The following is a 14,238-nucleotide window of genomic DNA, read 5'->3' on the forward strand; positions in this document are numbered from 1 at the left end:
AAACTAACCTGTCTCACGACGGTCTAAACCCAGCTCACGTTCCCTATTAGTGGGTGAACAATCCAACGCTTGGTGAATTCTGCTTCACAATGATAGTCATTAGTCACAGACAACGTTTCTCTAAACAGTAACAGTTAGAGTTAATCATTTTTAAATAAAGGTTGAAATCTTATTTTTTACTTATAGGGAGAGAAACATCTTTGCATGTTTTTTGTGCACATTGGGAGAGGAGGTTTGTTCTACAGTCGTGCAGCGGAGCAGGGTGGCGGTGAAATGGGGGTCAGGAGTGAGATTTCAAGGGTTGGAGAACAGAGTTCTTTCAGGGCACAGCTACTTTAAAGGGGCTGCCAGGAACACTGTCATCCCCCCACTTGACGAAAATGGTGTAGTTGTCCTTGTCTTTGACAGTGTAGGTGACGTTGTACAGGCGGTTGCCCATGTGTTTAACGTACACCTTTTCACAGGGCGTCCTGGGACCGTGCACTCCCACCAGTAACATGTTAGTACCTGGAAGAGGGGAGGGTTAGGAATGGTACTAGAGGAGTGTGTGTATGTGTGTGTTACATATTGGTGTGGGTGTTACATATTCCTCGAGTCTGTTCTTCTCACCTGCTTTGCTGCAGTCCACATTGAATACATTCTTCTGTCCGACCAGAGCCTTGGTGAGCCCGCCGCCTCGACACACCACCTTGCTGGCGTCAGAGGTCAGTTTTGAGGAAAACGAGGTACTGTACGCTCCTGCTACCTTGGACGTCTTAGTAATCGTCTGTACCAGGACCGAGGACGTCTCGTGAAGGCTGTGACCACCAGACAGACGGGTACCTGAGGGAGGTTACAATGTTACAAAAGAGCTGCAGTAACAACTCAAACCAGACATTACATGATCTAACACCTCCCCTCCTCAGAACAGACAAGAGCACCATGAATGGGGGTTTCTTATGAGAGGGTGGGTGGCTACTTAGAACAACACTGTTAACCTGTAGGCTACTGTTTTCCCCATCTCAACATATTCATACAACATAGATTCCTCATACTCAGGGGGATTCTTTGTAACTTCACAGCAACATACAGTATCGAGCCTTATTTTCTACATTTTGCCAGTGCTTCAGAGGATGCACTCAGTCTTCAGCACTGACGTCAGTGACTATTCAATTTACAATCCCGACGAGATAATTTTTTTTACTTACGTATGTTGTTGTGAAGTTACAAAGAATCCCCCTGAGTAACATTTACGTAATTTGTTATTTATATTACATTACATTTCTAGGAACTTTGAACTTTTGAACTTTTCAGAGTGTCTCGTTCTATACCGAAAACCTCAACACCTTTTTCATCAAGATCTGCCAGTCAAGCTGCACACACACACCGAACACACACCTGTGACTTTGGCTTTGAATGGGCTGCCCACTATATGGTTGGGTCCTCCATATTTGATGGTGATGAGATAGTTGCCAGGGGCCATGGGTCTGTAGATGACCTTGTAGCCATCAAGGCAATCGGAACAGTCCATCTTCACCTTAGAGGGACCGTCGATGGTCACGGACAGGGCACCCGACCCCGCGTTACAGGTGTTCACTACAAACTCTGAGGCTACACCTAGAGGGAGAGAGAAAGACTACATGGTGAGGAGACCTAGCATTCATAATGCATCATTTTAAGACAGCATCACAACTAGGGCTGTCGCGGTCACAAATTTCGTCAGCCGGTGATTGTCAAGCAAATAACTGTCGGTCTAATGGTAATTGACCGTTAATTAACGTAAACACATTTAGCATCTCCTGGCTTCCACACATACCCTACAAGCCACTGATGCAGACCTTTGGAACATAGATTTATTAGACTTTTCTAAATGTATATGTAATATAGCCTACACCTTCTCAATAAATCCATGATTTATTTTAGACAGGTCTAAAGAAGCATGATATGAAGAAAATGTAGTCTATTTCAGAAGAACAGAATAGCATACTCTGAGTTGTCCTTATGTTAGGTCCTGATCTGGCTATGCCAAATGGCTGTGGGCTACACTAGTTCATTTAGAAGACAATATTTACTTAGAATTCCAAGGCATTATTTTATAGTATGAAGAATACAATTGAACAAAGCTAAATAAAATAGAAACAATATTTTCTCCAAATGAGATTTGAAGGAGTCCAGGTGACTCCACTGACGTGTAATGATGGTGACAAGGTGTGCATAATGATGGGCAGCGTGGCGCGAGAGGGTGAGCGGGAGCAGGCGTGATGTTTGAGAGGTTTTTGACAATACACTCTAGATGTATGTGTTCCAGAGTAGAGAGTGTTCCAGAGTAGAGAGACCCACGGTAGTTACTTTAATTGAGTACTGGCAGTGTCTGCTGTGGCATGTGGGAAGGTGCAAATTACCTGAAAAATATCTAATCTCTCAATGTTTGTGTGTGTGTGTGTGTGTATATATATATACACACAGTGGTGCAAAAAAGTATTTAGTCAGCCACCAATTGTGCAAGTTCTCCCACTTAAAAAGATGAGAGACGCCTGTGATTTTCATCATAGGTACACTTCAACTATGACAGACAAAATGAGAAAACAAAATCCAGAAAATCACATTGTAGGATTTTTTATGAATTCATTTGCAAATTATGGTGGAAAATAAGTATTTGGTCACCTACAAACAAGCAAGATTTCTGGCTCTCACAGTCCTGTAACTTCTTCTTTAAGAGGCTCCTCTGTCCTCCACTCGTTACCTGTATTAATGGCACCTGTTTGAACTTGTTATCAATCTAAAAGACACCTGTCCACAACCTAAAACAGTCACATTCCAAACTCCACTATGGCTAAAACCAAAGAGCTGTCAAAGTCACCAGAAACAAAATTGTAGATCTGCACCAGGCTGGGAAGACTGAATCTGCAATAGGTGAGCAGCTTGGTTTGAAGAAATCAACTGTGGGAGCAATTATTAGGAAATGGAAGACATACTAGACCACTGATAATCTCCCTCGATCTGGGGCTCCACGCAAGATCTCACCCCGTGGGGTCAAAATGATCACAGGAACGGTGAGCAAAAATCCCAGAACCGCACGGGGGGGACCTAGTGAATGACCTGCAGAGAGCTGGGACCAAAGTAACAAAGCCTACCATCAGTAACACACTACGCCGCCAGGGACTCAAATCCTGCAGTTCCAGACGTGTCCCCCTGCTTAAGCCAGTACATGTCCAGGCCCGTCTGAAGTTTGCTAGAGAGCATTTGGATGATCCAGAAGAAGATTGGAAGAATGTCATATGGTCAGATGAAACCAAAATATAACTTTTTGGTAAAACCTCTACTCGTTGTGTTTGGAGGACAAAGAATGCTGAGTTGCATCCAAAGAACACCATACTCTTTTTCTCGCACAATTGCATAGCCTATAGAAATGTTGCGCAACATGAGCTCATGGGCTTTCATTAAGTGTTTGATTAGATTTTTGAATACATTTGAATTGATGTCAGAGTGATTAGAGGGACAATAGAGTACCAGGCAGTTAGCACGTTTGGTAGGCTACTAATGACCAGGAAAAGCCTAATTACCGTGACTAAATGGTCATGTGGAATTTGACTGCCTTCATGACTCGTGAAAGCCTGTGTGGCAGTAATACGGTCACAGCGAACAGCCCTAATCACAATAGGCAAAACTGGTTGAAATGATGTCACTGCAACCAGATTACAACCAATGATTAATATACTGTATGTATATTAATCATTGATGACAAACCTCTCCTTCATGTGTTGTCAGTAGCAGAGGGTCTGTGTACAGCGGGAGTAAGAAGATAAGAAGAAGATATAGAGTAGTGTATGTACCTGTGGACCCTCCATCCAGTCCAGGCCCATAAACTGTCACCATGCCTGGGTCTCCAGCCTGTCCGGCCTCCCCCACCCTCACATTGAACGGACTTCCAGGGATGTGGCTGCCATTGAACTTGACGTCGATGGAGTGCACGCCATTCTCACGGGGAATGAAGCGGATGGCGTTCTTGTCTGGGGAATATGAGTGATTAGATATAAATAAATATAATGTTATAAAGTTAATGTTTTGTTCAACATTAAGTAACACATTTGTCCCCATCTCTCCCATTTAATTTGGCTGAAGTTAGGAATAGTGTGTACAGAAATCCGAACCTCGAATTACAGTCTCTCCAGGCCCATGGACTACTTTCAGAGTAAGGAACCATATAACTGTGAGGTCTAACACCAAACCTATCCTTATATCTCACCACTGTCCAGGTCTGTGATGTAGCACTCCTCTGCTGAGCCGGAGGGGGTATGGACCTTAGCATCAACCACGCCCCTTGCCCCGTTACACTGTACAGCGAACGACGCTTCCTGGTTCACCTTTAGGTCCTTCTCCTGAGGGGAGGAGGAAAGAAAAACAGGGTCAGGGCCTGGTAAAGCTCTGTAAGCTTGCCTTGTGTGTGTAGAATGTGTGTTTTTAACTGTGACTCATCTTGTATATGAAACTACAATAAGGAGGTAAGTCGAGAGATTCCCGGGCTGAGTGTGTGTAAGAGGGAGAAGGTGTTAATGGGTTTCCTAGTGGGGGGTGATGAGCAGTACTGATAGCCATGAGTAAGACCCTTACATCCCTCTCACTCACCATTAAACAACAACACATTCAAATAGCCTTGGTTACTGCTGTAGCCCACGCCTCCAGTTACACTTCCAAGGACAAACAAAGCCTGACCAACAAGCGACTATTGTTATGCTAAATTATGGTCTTGTGAGGAGTGTTCTAACACAATACTTAAAAATGTGAGAGTGTGTGTGTGTGTGTGTGTGTGTGTGTGTGTGTGTGTGTGTGCGTGCGTGCGTGCGTGCGTGCGTGCGTGCGTGCGTGCGTGCGTGCGTGCGTGCCTACCTGCAGGCTGGTGACAGTGAGTCGGCATGCCTCATCAGACAGCGTTGCTATGGGAACAACAAAGGGGCTGTCGGGGATGTGCTCGTTGTTGAACTTGATTGACACTTCATAGTCACCTGAGGACACACAGCGGAACCAGGGAGTTAGAGACAAATAACAGTGATCAGTTGATTGAAATCTAGTAGAAGGAAAGGAGCAAAACATGGCGTAAATTACATAAAAAGATCTCAGTTTAGTATGATCAGATCAATAGCTGTCATTGTCTCTGCTGAATATGAGAGCTTATCTGTTTCTTTGATAAATTGTGGGAAAGACTGACGCCTTGTAGTCAGTGTGTTTGTTTCTTACTGTGTCCTCATCCCTCTAACTGGGGACAACTGCTATGTAGCTTTTTAGACCAACTACTGCCTAGCCTACTGCTATGTAGCTTCTTAGTGCTATGTAGCTTCTTTGGATTTTAAATGATACAATGTGGGTGAACCATTTAGAAATTACAGCACTTTTTGTACATGTTCCCCCTATTTTAGGGAACCAAAATAATTTAGACAAGTTTACTTATATGTGTAGTCAAAAGCTTAGTATTTGGTCACAAATTCCTAGCACGCAATGACTCCATCAAGCTTGTGACTCTACACATTTGTTGGATGCATTGGCAGTTCGTTTTGGTTGCGTTTCAGATTATTTTGTTCCCAAGATAAATAAATGGTAAATAATGTATTGTGTCATTTTAATTGTAAATAAGAATAGAATATGTTTCGGAACAGTTCTACATTAATGTGGATGCTACCATGATTACGGATAATCCTGAATACACATACTGTATAAGTGAATTTGTTCAAATACTTTAGGTTTCCAAAAATGAGGGGACTATCAAAAGTGCTGTAATTTCTAAACAGTTCCCCCGATATAGATGAAAATACCCTCAAATTAACCTCACTCTCATAGTATAAATGAAAGTGCTGGTGTACAGAGCCCCCCCCTCAAAAAAGTTTCACTATCCAAATACTTTGTTCAATTTTTGGTCCTTGGAGCTGGATGGGGTTTTTCTACCCTATCTCACCTGGATCCTGTACAATGTAGACCACCCTACAGGATCCATCCTTCCTGTCTTCAAAGGAGATCTCAGCCTTACTGGGCCCCTCTACAGCGATGGACAGACCGCCTGCACCGGCCTCCCGCGTCCAGATACTAAATTCAGCTACGGGGAGGGAGGGAGAGAGAGATGGGATTAACCTGGTTCAACTAAAGTAGGCAAAAAAATCACGTATTGAAAGTAAAACATTCTTCAAAAATATATGTGCTGTATGCAAAATCAGTGCTAGTTAGTGTAAAGGAAAGGACAAATACAACAGTTATGTTTTTTTTTCAAAAACAGAGAGGGTCAGGTCAGACTACTTACTTGGTGCTCCTGCCACTCCTCTCTCCAGCCCAGTGCCTCCGGCCCGAACCTTGTGGGACCCTCCTTCTCCCAGTGGTCCCACTGTAAACTGGAAGGGACTACCTGGGACGTGCTGCCCGCTGTACTTCACATTGACCGTGTGGGCCCCCATCTCCTGGGGCACGAAGCGGACACTGTAGGTGCTGTCCCCTCCATCTATGATCTCTGCCTGTTCTGTTTTACCCCCAGGGCTGGTAACCTGGGCCATCATACTACCCTTGGTAGTGGTTTCACCTAGGGGAGGGAGGAGCGAAGGATAGGGGGCTGGGAGAAAAAGGGTTCTTCGGCTGTCCACATAGGAGAACCCTTTTTGGTTCCAGATACAACACTTTTGGGATCCATGTAAAACCCTTTTCACAGAGAAAGGAACCCAAAAGAGTTCTCATCTGGGGACAGCTGAAGAAACCTTTTGTTATCAGTTTTCTTTTACGAGTGTAGTTGAAACAACCATATATCGATTATGATGATTGCAAGTAAAACCTTGCTCAATATTGTCGCAATCTGTAAAATCAGTAAAAGAAAAACAAGTACAACCATTGAGTGTTAGTAAATTTGTATTTTTTCTTCATTCATTCTCACCTGGTGTGACTGTAGCGGGTATCCCAGCGAAGCTAGCCAGACTCTCTCTGCCCAGGAACTCTCCAAAAACATCTTTGAATGGACTGGCTCCTCCTGTTCCTCCCGCCTGGGTGCTCTCTTCGACCCTCACCTCCCTCTTCGTCTCGCCGCCCCGCATCTTGCTGATCTCCGTGCGCTCCTTGCGTGTGTACGTGTGGCTACTGCGTGTGAATGTGCGCGTCATCCTCTCCTGGGCTGACACCATCTGGAACCAGTTTCCTATTGGTGGAGAGAGAGCAGGGATGGTTAGTGTTTGGTTAGTCTTAGATGCAAGCTATACTTGAAGACTTGTGCTAGCTAGCTTAGCTTTAAAGCCAGCTAGCAAAAGCTGTATGAAAGTTGATTGAGAGTCGAGTGATAGGGGTAACAACCACCGTTGTGTTCATTCTATAGATGATATTAACACACTTCAGCACCGTGAGAGTAATACTTGACCACATTGTGACCATGTTTAAAATGAAATAAACATCTAAATGTGTTTGTCACATGCTTCGTAAACAATGCTTATTTACTGGTACTTTTTCAAAAATACAGATTTAAAGAAAAAATGTTAACAAAAAAATTGAAATAGTGACAAGAAGAATAAATACAGAGAATACTGAATAACAATGACGATTAAAAATAACATGGTTATATACAGGGAATGCCAGTAGCATGTCGATGTTCAGCTGTAGGATGTTACTGAATTAGCTATGTACAATACAGTGCATTGGGAAAGTATTCAGACCCCTTGTTTTTTTCCACATTTTGTTATGTTACAGCCTTATTCTAAAAAAAAAAATTTTTCAAATCCTCAATCTAAACACAATACCCTAAAATGACAAAATGAAAATGGATTTTTAGAATTTTTGGCAAATTTATGAAAATAAAATAAATATGATTTACATAAGTATTCAGACCCTTTGCTAAGAGATTCCATTGATCATCCTTGAGATGTTTCTACAACTTGATTGGAGCCCACTTGTGGTAAATTCAATGGATTGGACATGAAATGATTTGGTAAGGTCCCACAGTTGACAGTGCATGTCAAATCAAAAACCAAGCCATGTTGTCGAAGGAATTGTCCGTAGAGCTCCGAGACATTATTGTGTCGAGGCACAGATCTAGGGAAGGGTACCAAAAAATGTCTGCATGTCCACCAAGACTCTAGAGCTTGCAGCCAGGCCAACCTGAGCAATCGTGGGAGAAGGGCCTTGGTCAGGGAGGTGACAAAGAACCCGATGGTCACTCTGACAGAGCTCTAGAGTTCCTCTGTGGAGATGGCAGAAGCTTCCAGAACGACAACCATCTCTGCAGCACTCCACCAATCAGGCCTTTTTGGTAGAGTGGCCAGACGGAAGCCTCTCCTCAGTAAAAGGCACACGACAGCCCGCTTGGAGTTTGCCAAAAGTCACTGAAAGCACTCTCGGCATGAGAAACAAGATTCTCTGGTCTGATGAAACCAAGATTGAACTCTTTGGCCTGAATGCCAAGCGTCACAACTGGAGGAAACTTGACACCATCCCTACGGTGAAGCATGGTGGTGGCCGCATCATGCTGTGGGGATATTTTTCAGGAGCAGGGACTGGGAGACTAGTCAGGATTGAGGGAAAGATGAATTGAGAAAAGTACAGAGAGATCCTTGATGAAAACCTGCTCCAGAGTGCTTCGGGACAATGTCCTTGAGTGGCCCAGCCAGAGCCCTGACTTAAACCTGATTGAACATCTCTGGAGAGACCTGAAAATGGCTGTGCAGTGACGCTCCGCATCCAAACGGACAGAGCTTGAGAGGATCTGCAGAGAAGAATGGGAGAAACTCCCAAAATACAGGTGTGCCAAGCTGTAATCACTGACAAAGGTGCTTCAACAAAGTACTGAGTAAAGGGTCTGAATACTTTTTTAAACATTTGCAAAAATGAAAAAAAAAACTGTTTTTGCTTTGACATTATGGGGTATTGTGTGTAGAGTGATGAGGAAAACAAGGTGACAAAGGGGTGACAAAACAATTTAATCCAAAGAGGAAAACAATTTAATCAATTTTAGAATAAGGCTGAAGCGTAACAAAATGTGGAAAAAGTTAAGGGGTCTGAATACTTTCCGAATGCACTGTAGGTGGGATAAAGTGACTAGGAAACAGGATAGATCATTGACAGTAGCAGCAACGAGTAGCCATTTGATTAGCTATTTTGCAGTCTTGTTTGTTTAGCAGTCTTATGGCTTGGTGGTAAAAGCTTTTCAGGGCCCTGTTGGTTCCAGACTTGATGCACTGGTACCATTTTCCGTGCGGTAGCAGAGAGAACAGTCTATGGCTTGGGTGGCTGGAGTCTTTGACAATTCTTTGGACCTGCCTCTGACACCACCTGGTATGGAGGTCCTAGAAGGCAGGGAGCTTGGCCCCAGTGATGCAATGGCCATACTCACCACCCTCTGTAGCAGTTGCCGTACCAGGTAGTGATGCAGCCAGTCAAGATGCTCTCAATGGTGCAGCTGTAGAAGTTTTTGAGAATCTGAGGGCCCATTGCCAAATATTTTCAGCCTGCTGAGGGGGAAGAGGCGCTGTCGTGCCCTCTTCACAAATGTGTGGGTGTGTGTGGATCATGTTAATTCCTTAGTGATTTGGACACCAAGAAACTTGAAGCTCTCGACCCACTCCACTACAGCCCCATCGATGTGGATGGGGGCGTGCTTGCTCCTCCGTTTCCTGTAGTCCATGATCAGCTCCTTTGTCTTGCTAACGTTGAGTGAGAACTTGTTATTCTGGCACCACTGCCAGGTCTCTGACCTCCCCTTATAGGCTGCCTCATTGTCGTTGATGATCAGTCCTACCACCGGCGTATCATCAGCAAACATGATGATGGTATTGGAGTCGTGCATGGCCACGCAGTCGTTGGTGAACAGGGAGTACAGGAGGGACTAAGCACACACCACTGAGAGACCCCCGTGTTGATGATCAGCGTAGTGGATGTGTTGTTGCCTACCCTCACCGCCTAGGGGGCGGCCCATCAGGAAGTCCAGGATCCAGTTACAGAGGGAGATGTTCAGTCCTAGGGTCCTGAGCTTGGTAATGAAGTTGGAGGGGACTATGGTGCATAATGCTGAGCTGAAGTCAATGAACAGCATTCTTATATTTCATGGCAATAGATGTGAGGGTTACAGGGTGATATTCATTTAGGCAGGTTACCTTGGTGTCCTTGGGCACGGGGGTGGGGACTATGGCACTGGGACTATGGTGTTCAGCTTGAAACATGGTATTGGTATTACAGACCCGGTCAGGGATAAGTTGAACATTTCAGTGAAGACACTTTCAAGCTGGTCAGTGCATGCTCTAAGTATGTGGCCTGGTATTCCGTCTGTCGCCTTGCGAATGCCAACCTGTTTAAAGGTGTTACTCACATACGGAGAGAGAGATCACACAGTTGTCTGGAACAGTTGGTGCTCTCATGCATGGTTCAGTGTTGTTTGCCTCGAAGCGAGCATAGAAGGCATTTAGCTCATCTGGTAGGCTTGTGTCACTGGGCAACTCACAGCTCAGTTTCCTTTTGAAATCCGTGATAATTTGCAAGCCCTGCCACATCCGTCGAGCATCAAAGCCGGCGTAGTGGGATTTGATCTTAGTCTTATATTGACGCTTTTCCTATTTGATGGCTCATCAGAGGTCATTGCAGGATTACTTATAAGCGTCCGTATTAGTGTCCCGCTCCTAGAAAGCGGCAGCTCAAGCCTTTAGCTCAGTGCGGATGTTACCTGTAACCCATGGCTTCTGGATTGGGTATGTAAGTACTGTACAGTAACTCTGGGAGCGATGTCGTCAATGCACTTATTAATGATGCCAGTTACTGATGTGGTAAACTCCTCAATGTTATCGGATGAATCCTGGAAGATATTAAAATCTGTGCTAGCAAAACAGTCCCGTAGTTTAGCATCCGATTCATCTGACCAATTCTATATTGAGCGAGTCACTTGTACTTACTGTTTGAGTTTTTGCTTGTAAGCAGGAAGCAGGAGAATAGAGTTATGGTCTGGTGATGGTTTTTGTGTGTGGAATAAAGGTGATCTAGAGTTTTGTCACCTCTAGTTGCACAGGTGACATGCTGGTAAAAATGAGGTAAAACGGATGTAAGTTTTCCCGCATTAAAATCACTGGCCATGACAAACACTGCCTTTGAATGTGCATTTTCTTGTTTGCTTATGGCCCTATACAGGTTGTTGAGTGTGGTCTTAGTGGCAGCATCAGTTTGTGGTGGTAAATAGACAGCTACAAAACATATAGATGAAAACTCTTGGTAAATAGTATGGTCTGTAGCTTATCATGAGGTATTGTAATTCAGGCGAGCAAAGACCTGAGACTCCCTTAACATTAGATATCGCACACCAGCTGTTCTTAGGCTGTGCTCACCAGGGATTTTGAGGTTGAGTCCACAGGCGCTGCCGACAGAAGCGATGGCGGGGGCAGTTCTCTTCCTGGTGATGCTCTCCTTCATCCTTCCTTCTCCTGTCACCTTCACTGTGAAAGGACTTCCTGAGGATCAGCCAATCAGAGAGTACCAGCAACAGCCAATTAGTGAGGTCAGGGAGAAGTGTATTAGCCAAGGAGAGGTCCGAAACCGGAATTGGTGCAGAAAAAAAAATCACAGGTAACAGTGACTGACAATGTTGTTCGATAATGAAACGCAATCTCACCTAAACCAAGTTAATTTACGGATTTTACACATTTTTGATAACATTTACAAAACTGAAGTAAGACAAAAAAACACTAACCTGGGATGTGCTTGTCAGAAAACTTGATGTTGATGATGTGGTTGCCTAGCTCTGTGGGGCAGTAACTGACTCTGCACGTCCCATCCTCCACAACCTCACAGTTAATATCCACTTTACTCGGACCCTCGATCGACAACCCCAGACCACCATAACCTGAGAAAAAGAGAAAGATGTAAGGCAATGGAGAGAGCATTGTATCTGTCAATTAACTTTAGCAGATATTGGTTAGATTAGCTTAAAAGAAAGATATACCCATTTTGAATGTTGATGCGAAACTCGTCATACCGTCTGTATTTCTGCCTGCTTGAACGGCGAATAGCTCAGACACACATGAACACTTGAAATGACTCTGGGAATCGATAGAACATCACTCAGAGATGCACAAAAACTATAAACATTCAAAATGGGTGAATCTTTCCTTTAATATGTCTAACATGCCTTACCTGCATCCCTAGTGTCCACAAAGAACTCAGCCATTTTGAAGGTGTGTGCCTCCACCAGTCCTTTACCAAAGGCCTTGACCCTACTGGCCTCGCCAATATCTGACTGGCCAACCTGGATCTTGAAAGGGCTGTTGGTCACGTGCTTACCGTTCTTCTTCACGCTCACCTCGTGCTCTCCCACCTCCTTAGGAGTGAAGGAGATACCTGCAGATGGAGAGATGGAGGAGAGGAGTGTGTAAGTAGATATTTGAACAGAATATTTAAACAGGGTTTAGTTAAAGGATTCACAAATTCTGACAGTGCTGTCATCATTTTATGCTTCAAGAAAGTTGAACTCAGTGCTGTCTGTCTGTCGTGAGTCCCAAGACTGATGGTTCACACGGAGAAAAAGGTTACTTTGCTTCAGAGTAAGGAAACTAAACCATTTATTCTACCCACCAGTGCCATGTTATTGAAAGTCTCTAGCTCAGGCCAGACTAGTGGGTAGTATCTCACCTATGTATCTGCTGGGCAGTCTCTTGAGCAAACACGGCTCTTCGTTGCCTGATGGAGCTCTGATATTAGCCGTCAGCAGACTCAGGTCAGACTCTGTGATCTTCAGTGACAAGTCTGCTGCTGTCCCCACGTTGAGCTGGGATGTCCTGATAGAGTCATCACCTTGATAGAGAGAAATGGAAAATAGATTGACAAACCATTTATTAATATTTACTAACTACATAATAACATGTATTAACCATTTATAAACCATTTACTTACCATTAACTAACAGTTACTAACATGTACAAACAATTACGAACATTCACTCACAATGACTGACCATTTACTTACACTTACAAATCATTTGCTAACCCTTTACTAACCATCCCGAATACCATTTTACGTAGAGCCCTACAACACATATGATTGATCAATATACCAGTGATTTCAAGGCAAAAGTATGAGTGGCATTGTGCCTGCACCCCTGAGTGTTCTGGTCCAGACAGACTCACCAGTGATTTTAGCAGTGAAGGGGCTGCCGGCAATGTGTTTGTTGTCAGACTTGACAATGATCTTGTAGTCTCCTGGTGAGGTGGGCAGGTAGGATACAGTACAGGTTCCATCCTTATTGTCTTTACAGGTGATCTTTGCCTTAGAAGGACCCTCCACCGCTAGGGACAGACCACCTGTAGGGGGGGGGGGGAGATTTACTCAACTGTCTACATAGGATTAGATGGAGAAATGTTTTCCCATCATTGTGGACAGATAAGAAATAAGAAAAATAGTCAGAAGTACCTTCTCCAGCATTCTTGGTGACCACAATGAAAGTGACAGGTTTGTTGATGGACCCTTGACAGAGACCAGGGCCGTGTGCTGTCACCAGACCACTGTTCATAGCATCCACATAAAACTGGAGGGGGCTTCCTGTGAGGGGGAGAGGGAATGGACCATCAGAAAAAAGTTTGTTCAATATTCATCAATGTTTATTTAACATTAATTTACATAAATACGCCTGTTTAAACACCTGAGCTGTCACGTGTGCTCCCTTTCTGGCCTCTAGGTCACCAGGCTGCTTGTTATGGCACACCTTATGCACACCTGGGCATAATCAGACTCACCTGATTATGATTATCACTTTTTGTTTTGGTGGGAATTTGGTCGGGTCTGGGAGCCGCTACAGGCTCTCATGCCTCAGACAGATCTAAAGGCTACCCTGCCTCCGTCGGTTCGTCAGGCTCTCATGCCTCAGCCGGATCACCAGGCTCCGCTGCCTCAGCCGGCTCGTCAGGCTTTCATGGTTTTGCCGGAGAGCCCGGCTCCCCTGCTGCTACCGGCTCGTCAGGCTCTCATGCCTCAGCCGGATTGGTCGGCTCCTGATCCCCGAGAACGTCCCTTTGGTTGGCGTCCTGCGGCAGGAGCAGAACTCTCTGGGTAGGGGGTTCCGTCACGTATGCTCTCTCTCCGGCGCCCTAGGTCGCAATGCTCCCGCTTCTCAGCCGGACTGACAGGTTTCCTGCGCCTCAGGAGAAGTGACCGGTCTGCTCCTGATCCGCAGGATCATCATTTTGGTCGGCGTCCTGCGGCTGGAGCCACGAGTCGGGGAGGGGATACTGTCACATGTGCTCCCTCTCTGGCCTCTAGGTCACCAGGCTGTTCATT

General features: G+C 44.8%; 1 protein-coding gene across 1 annotated transcript in view; it reads right to left on the minus strand.

Annotated features, from left to right (window-relative positions):
• Window positions 1-14,238, minus strand: part of LOC112232475 (filamin-C-like) — a 59,695-nt gene continuing 45,457 nt past the window's right edge. Inside the window, exons 28-42 of the mRNA XM_024399487.2 lie at window positions 13,375-13,503; window positions 13,092-13,265; window positions 12,598-12,759; window positions 12,103-12,306; window positions 11,660-11,812; window positions 11,298-11,420; window positions 6,884-7,141; window positions 6,266-6,538; window positions 5,927-6,064; window positions 4,867-4,982; window positions 4,226-4,358; window positions 3,813-3,989; window positions 1,378-1,596; window positions 610-822; window positions 1-507 (exon numbers count right to left, since the gene is read on the minus strand). Of these exons, the coding sequence (XP_024255255.1) occupies window positions 320-507; window positions 610-822; window positions 1,378-1,596; window positions 3,813-3,989; window positions 4,226-4,358; window positions 4,867-4,982; window positions 5,927-6,064; window positions 6,266-6,538; window positions 6,884-7,141; window positions 11,298-11,420; window positions 11,660-11,812; window positions 12,103-12,306; window positions 12,598-12,759; window positions 13,092-13,265; window positions 13,375-13,503 (2,660 nt within the window). The 3' untranslated portion in view covers window positions 1-319. The remainder of the gene's footprint in view (window positions 508-609; window positions 823-1,377; window positions 1,597-3,812; window positions 3,990-4,225; window positions 4,359-4,866; window positions 4,983-5,926; window positions 6,065-6,265; window positions 6,539-6,883; window positions 7,142-11,297; window positions 11,421-11,659; window positions 11,813-12,102; window positions 12,307-12,597; window positions 12,760-13,091; window positions 13,266-13,374; window positions 13,504-14,238) is intronic.

Source organism: Oncorhynchus tshawytscha, linkage group LG06, assembly GCF_018296145.1.
Source record: "Oncorhynchus tshawytscha isolate Ot180627B linkage group LG06, Otsh_v2.0, whole genome shotgun sequence".
Taxonomy (NCBI): Eukaryota; Metazoa; Chordata; class Actinopteri; order Salmoniformes; family Salmonidae; genus Oncorhynchus; species Oncorhynchus tshawytscha.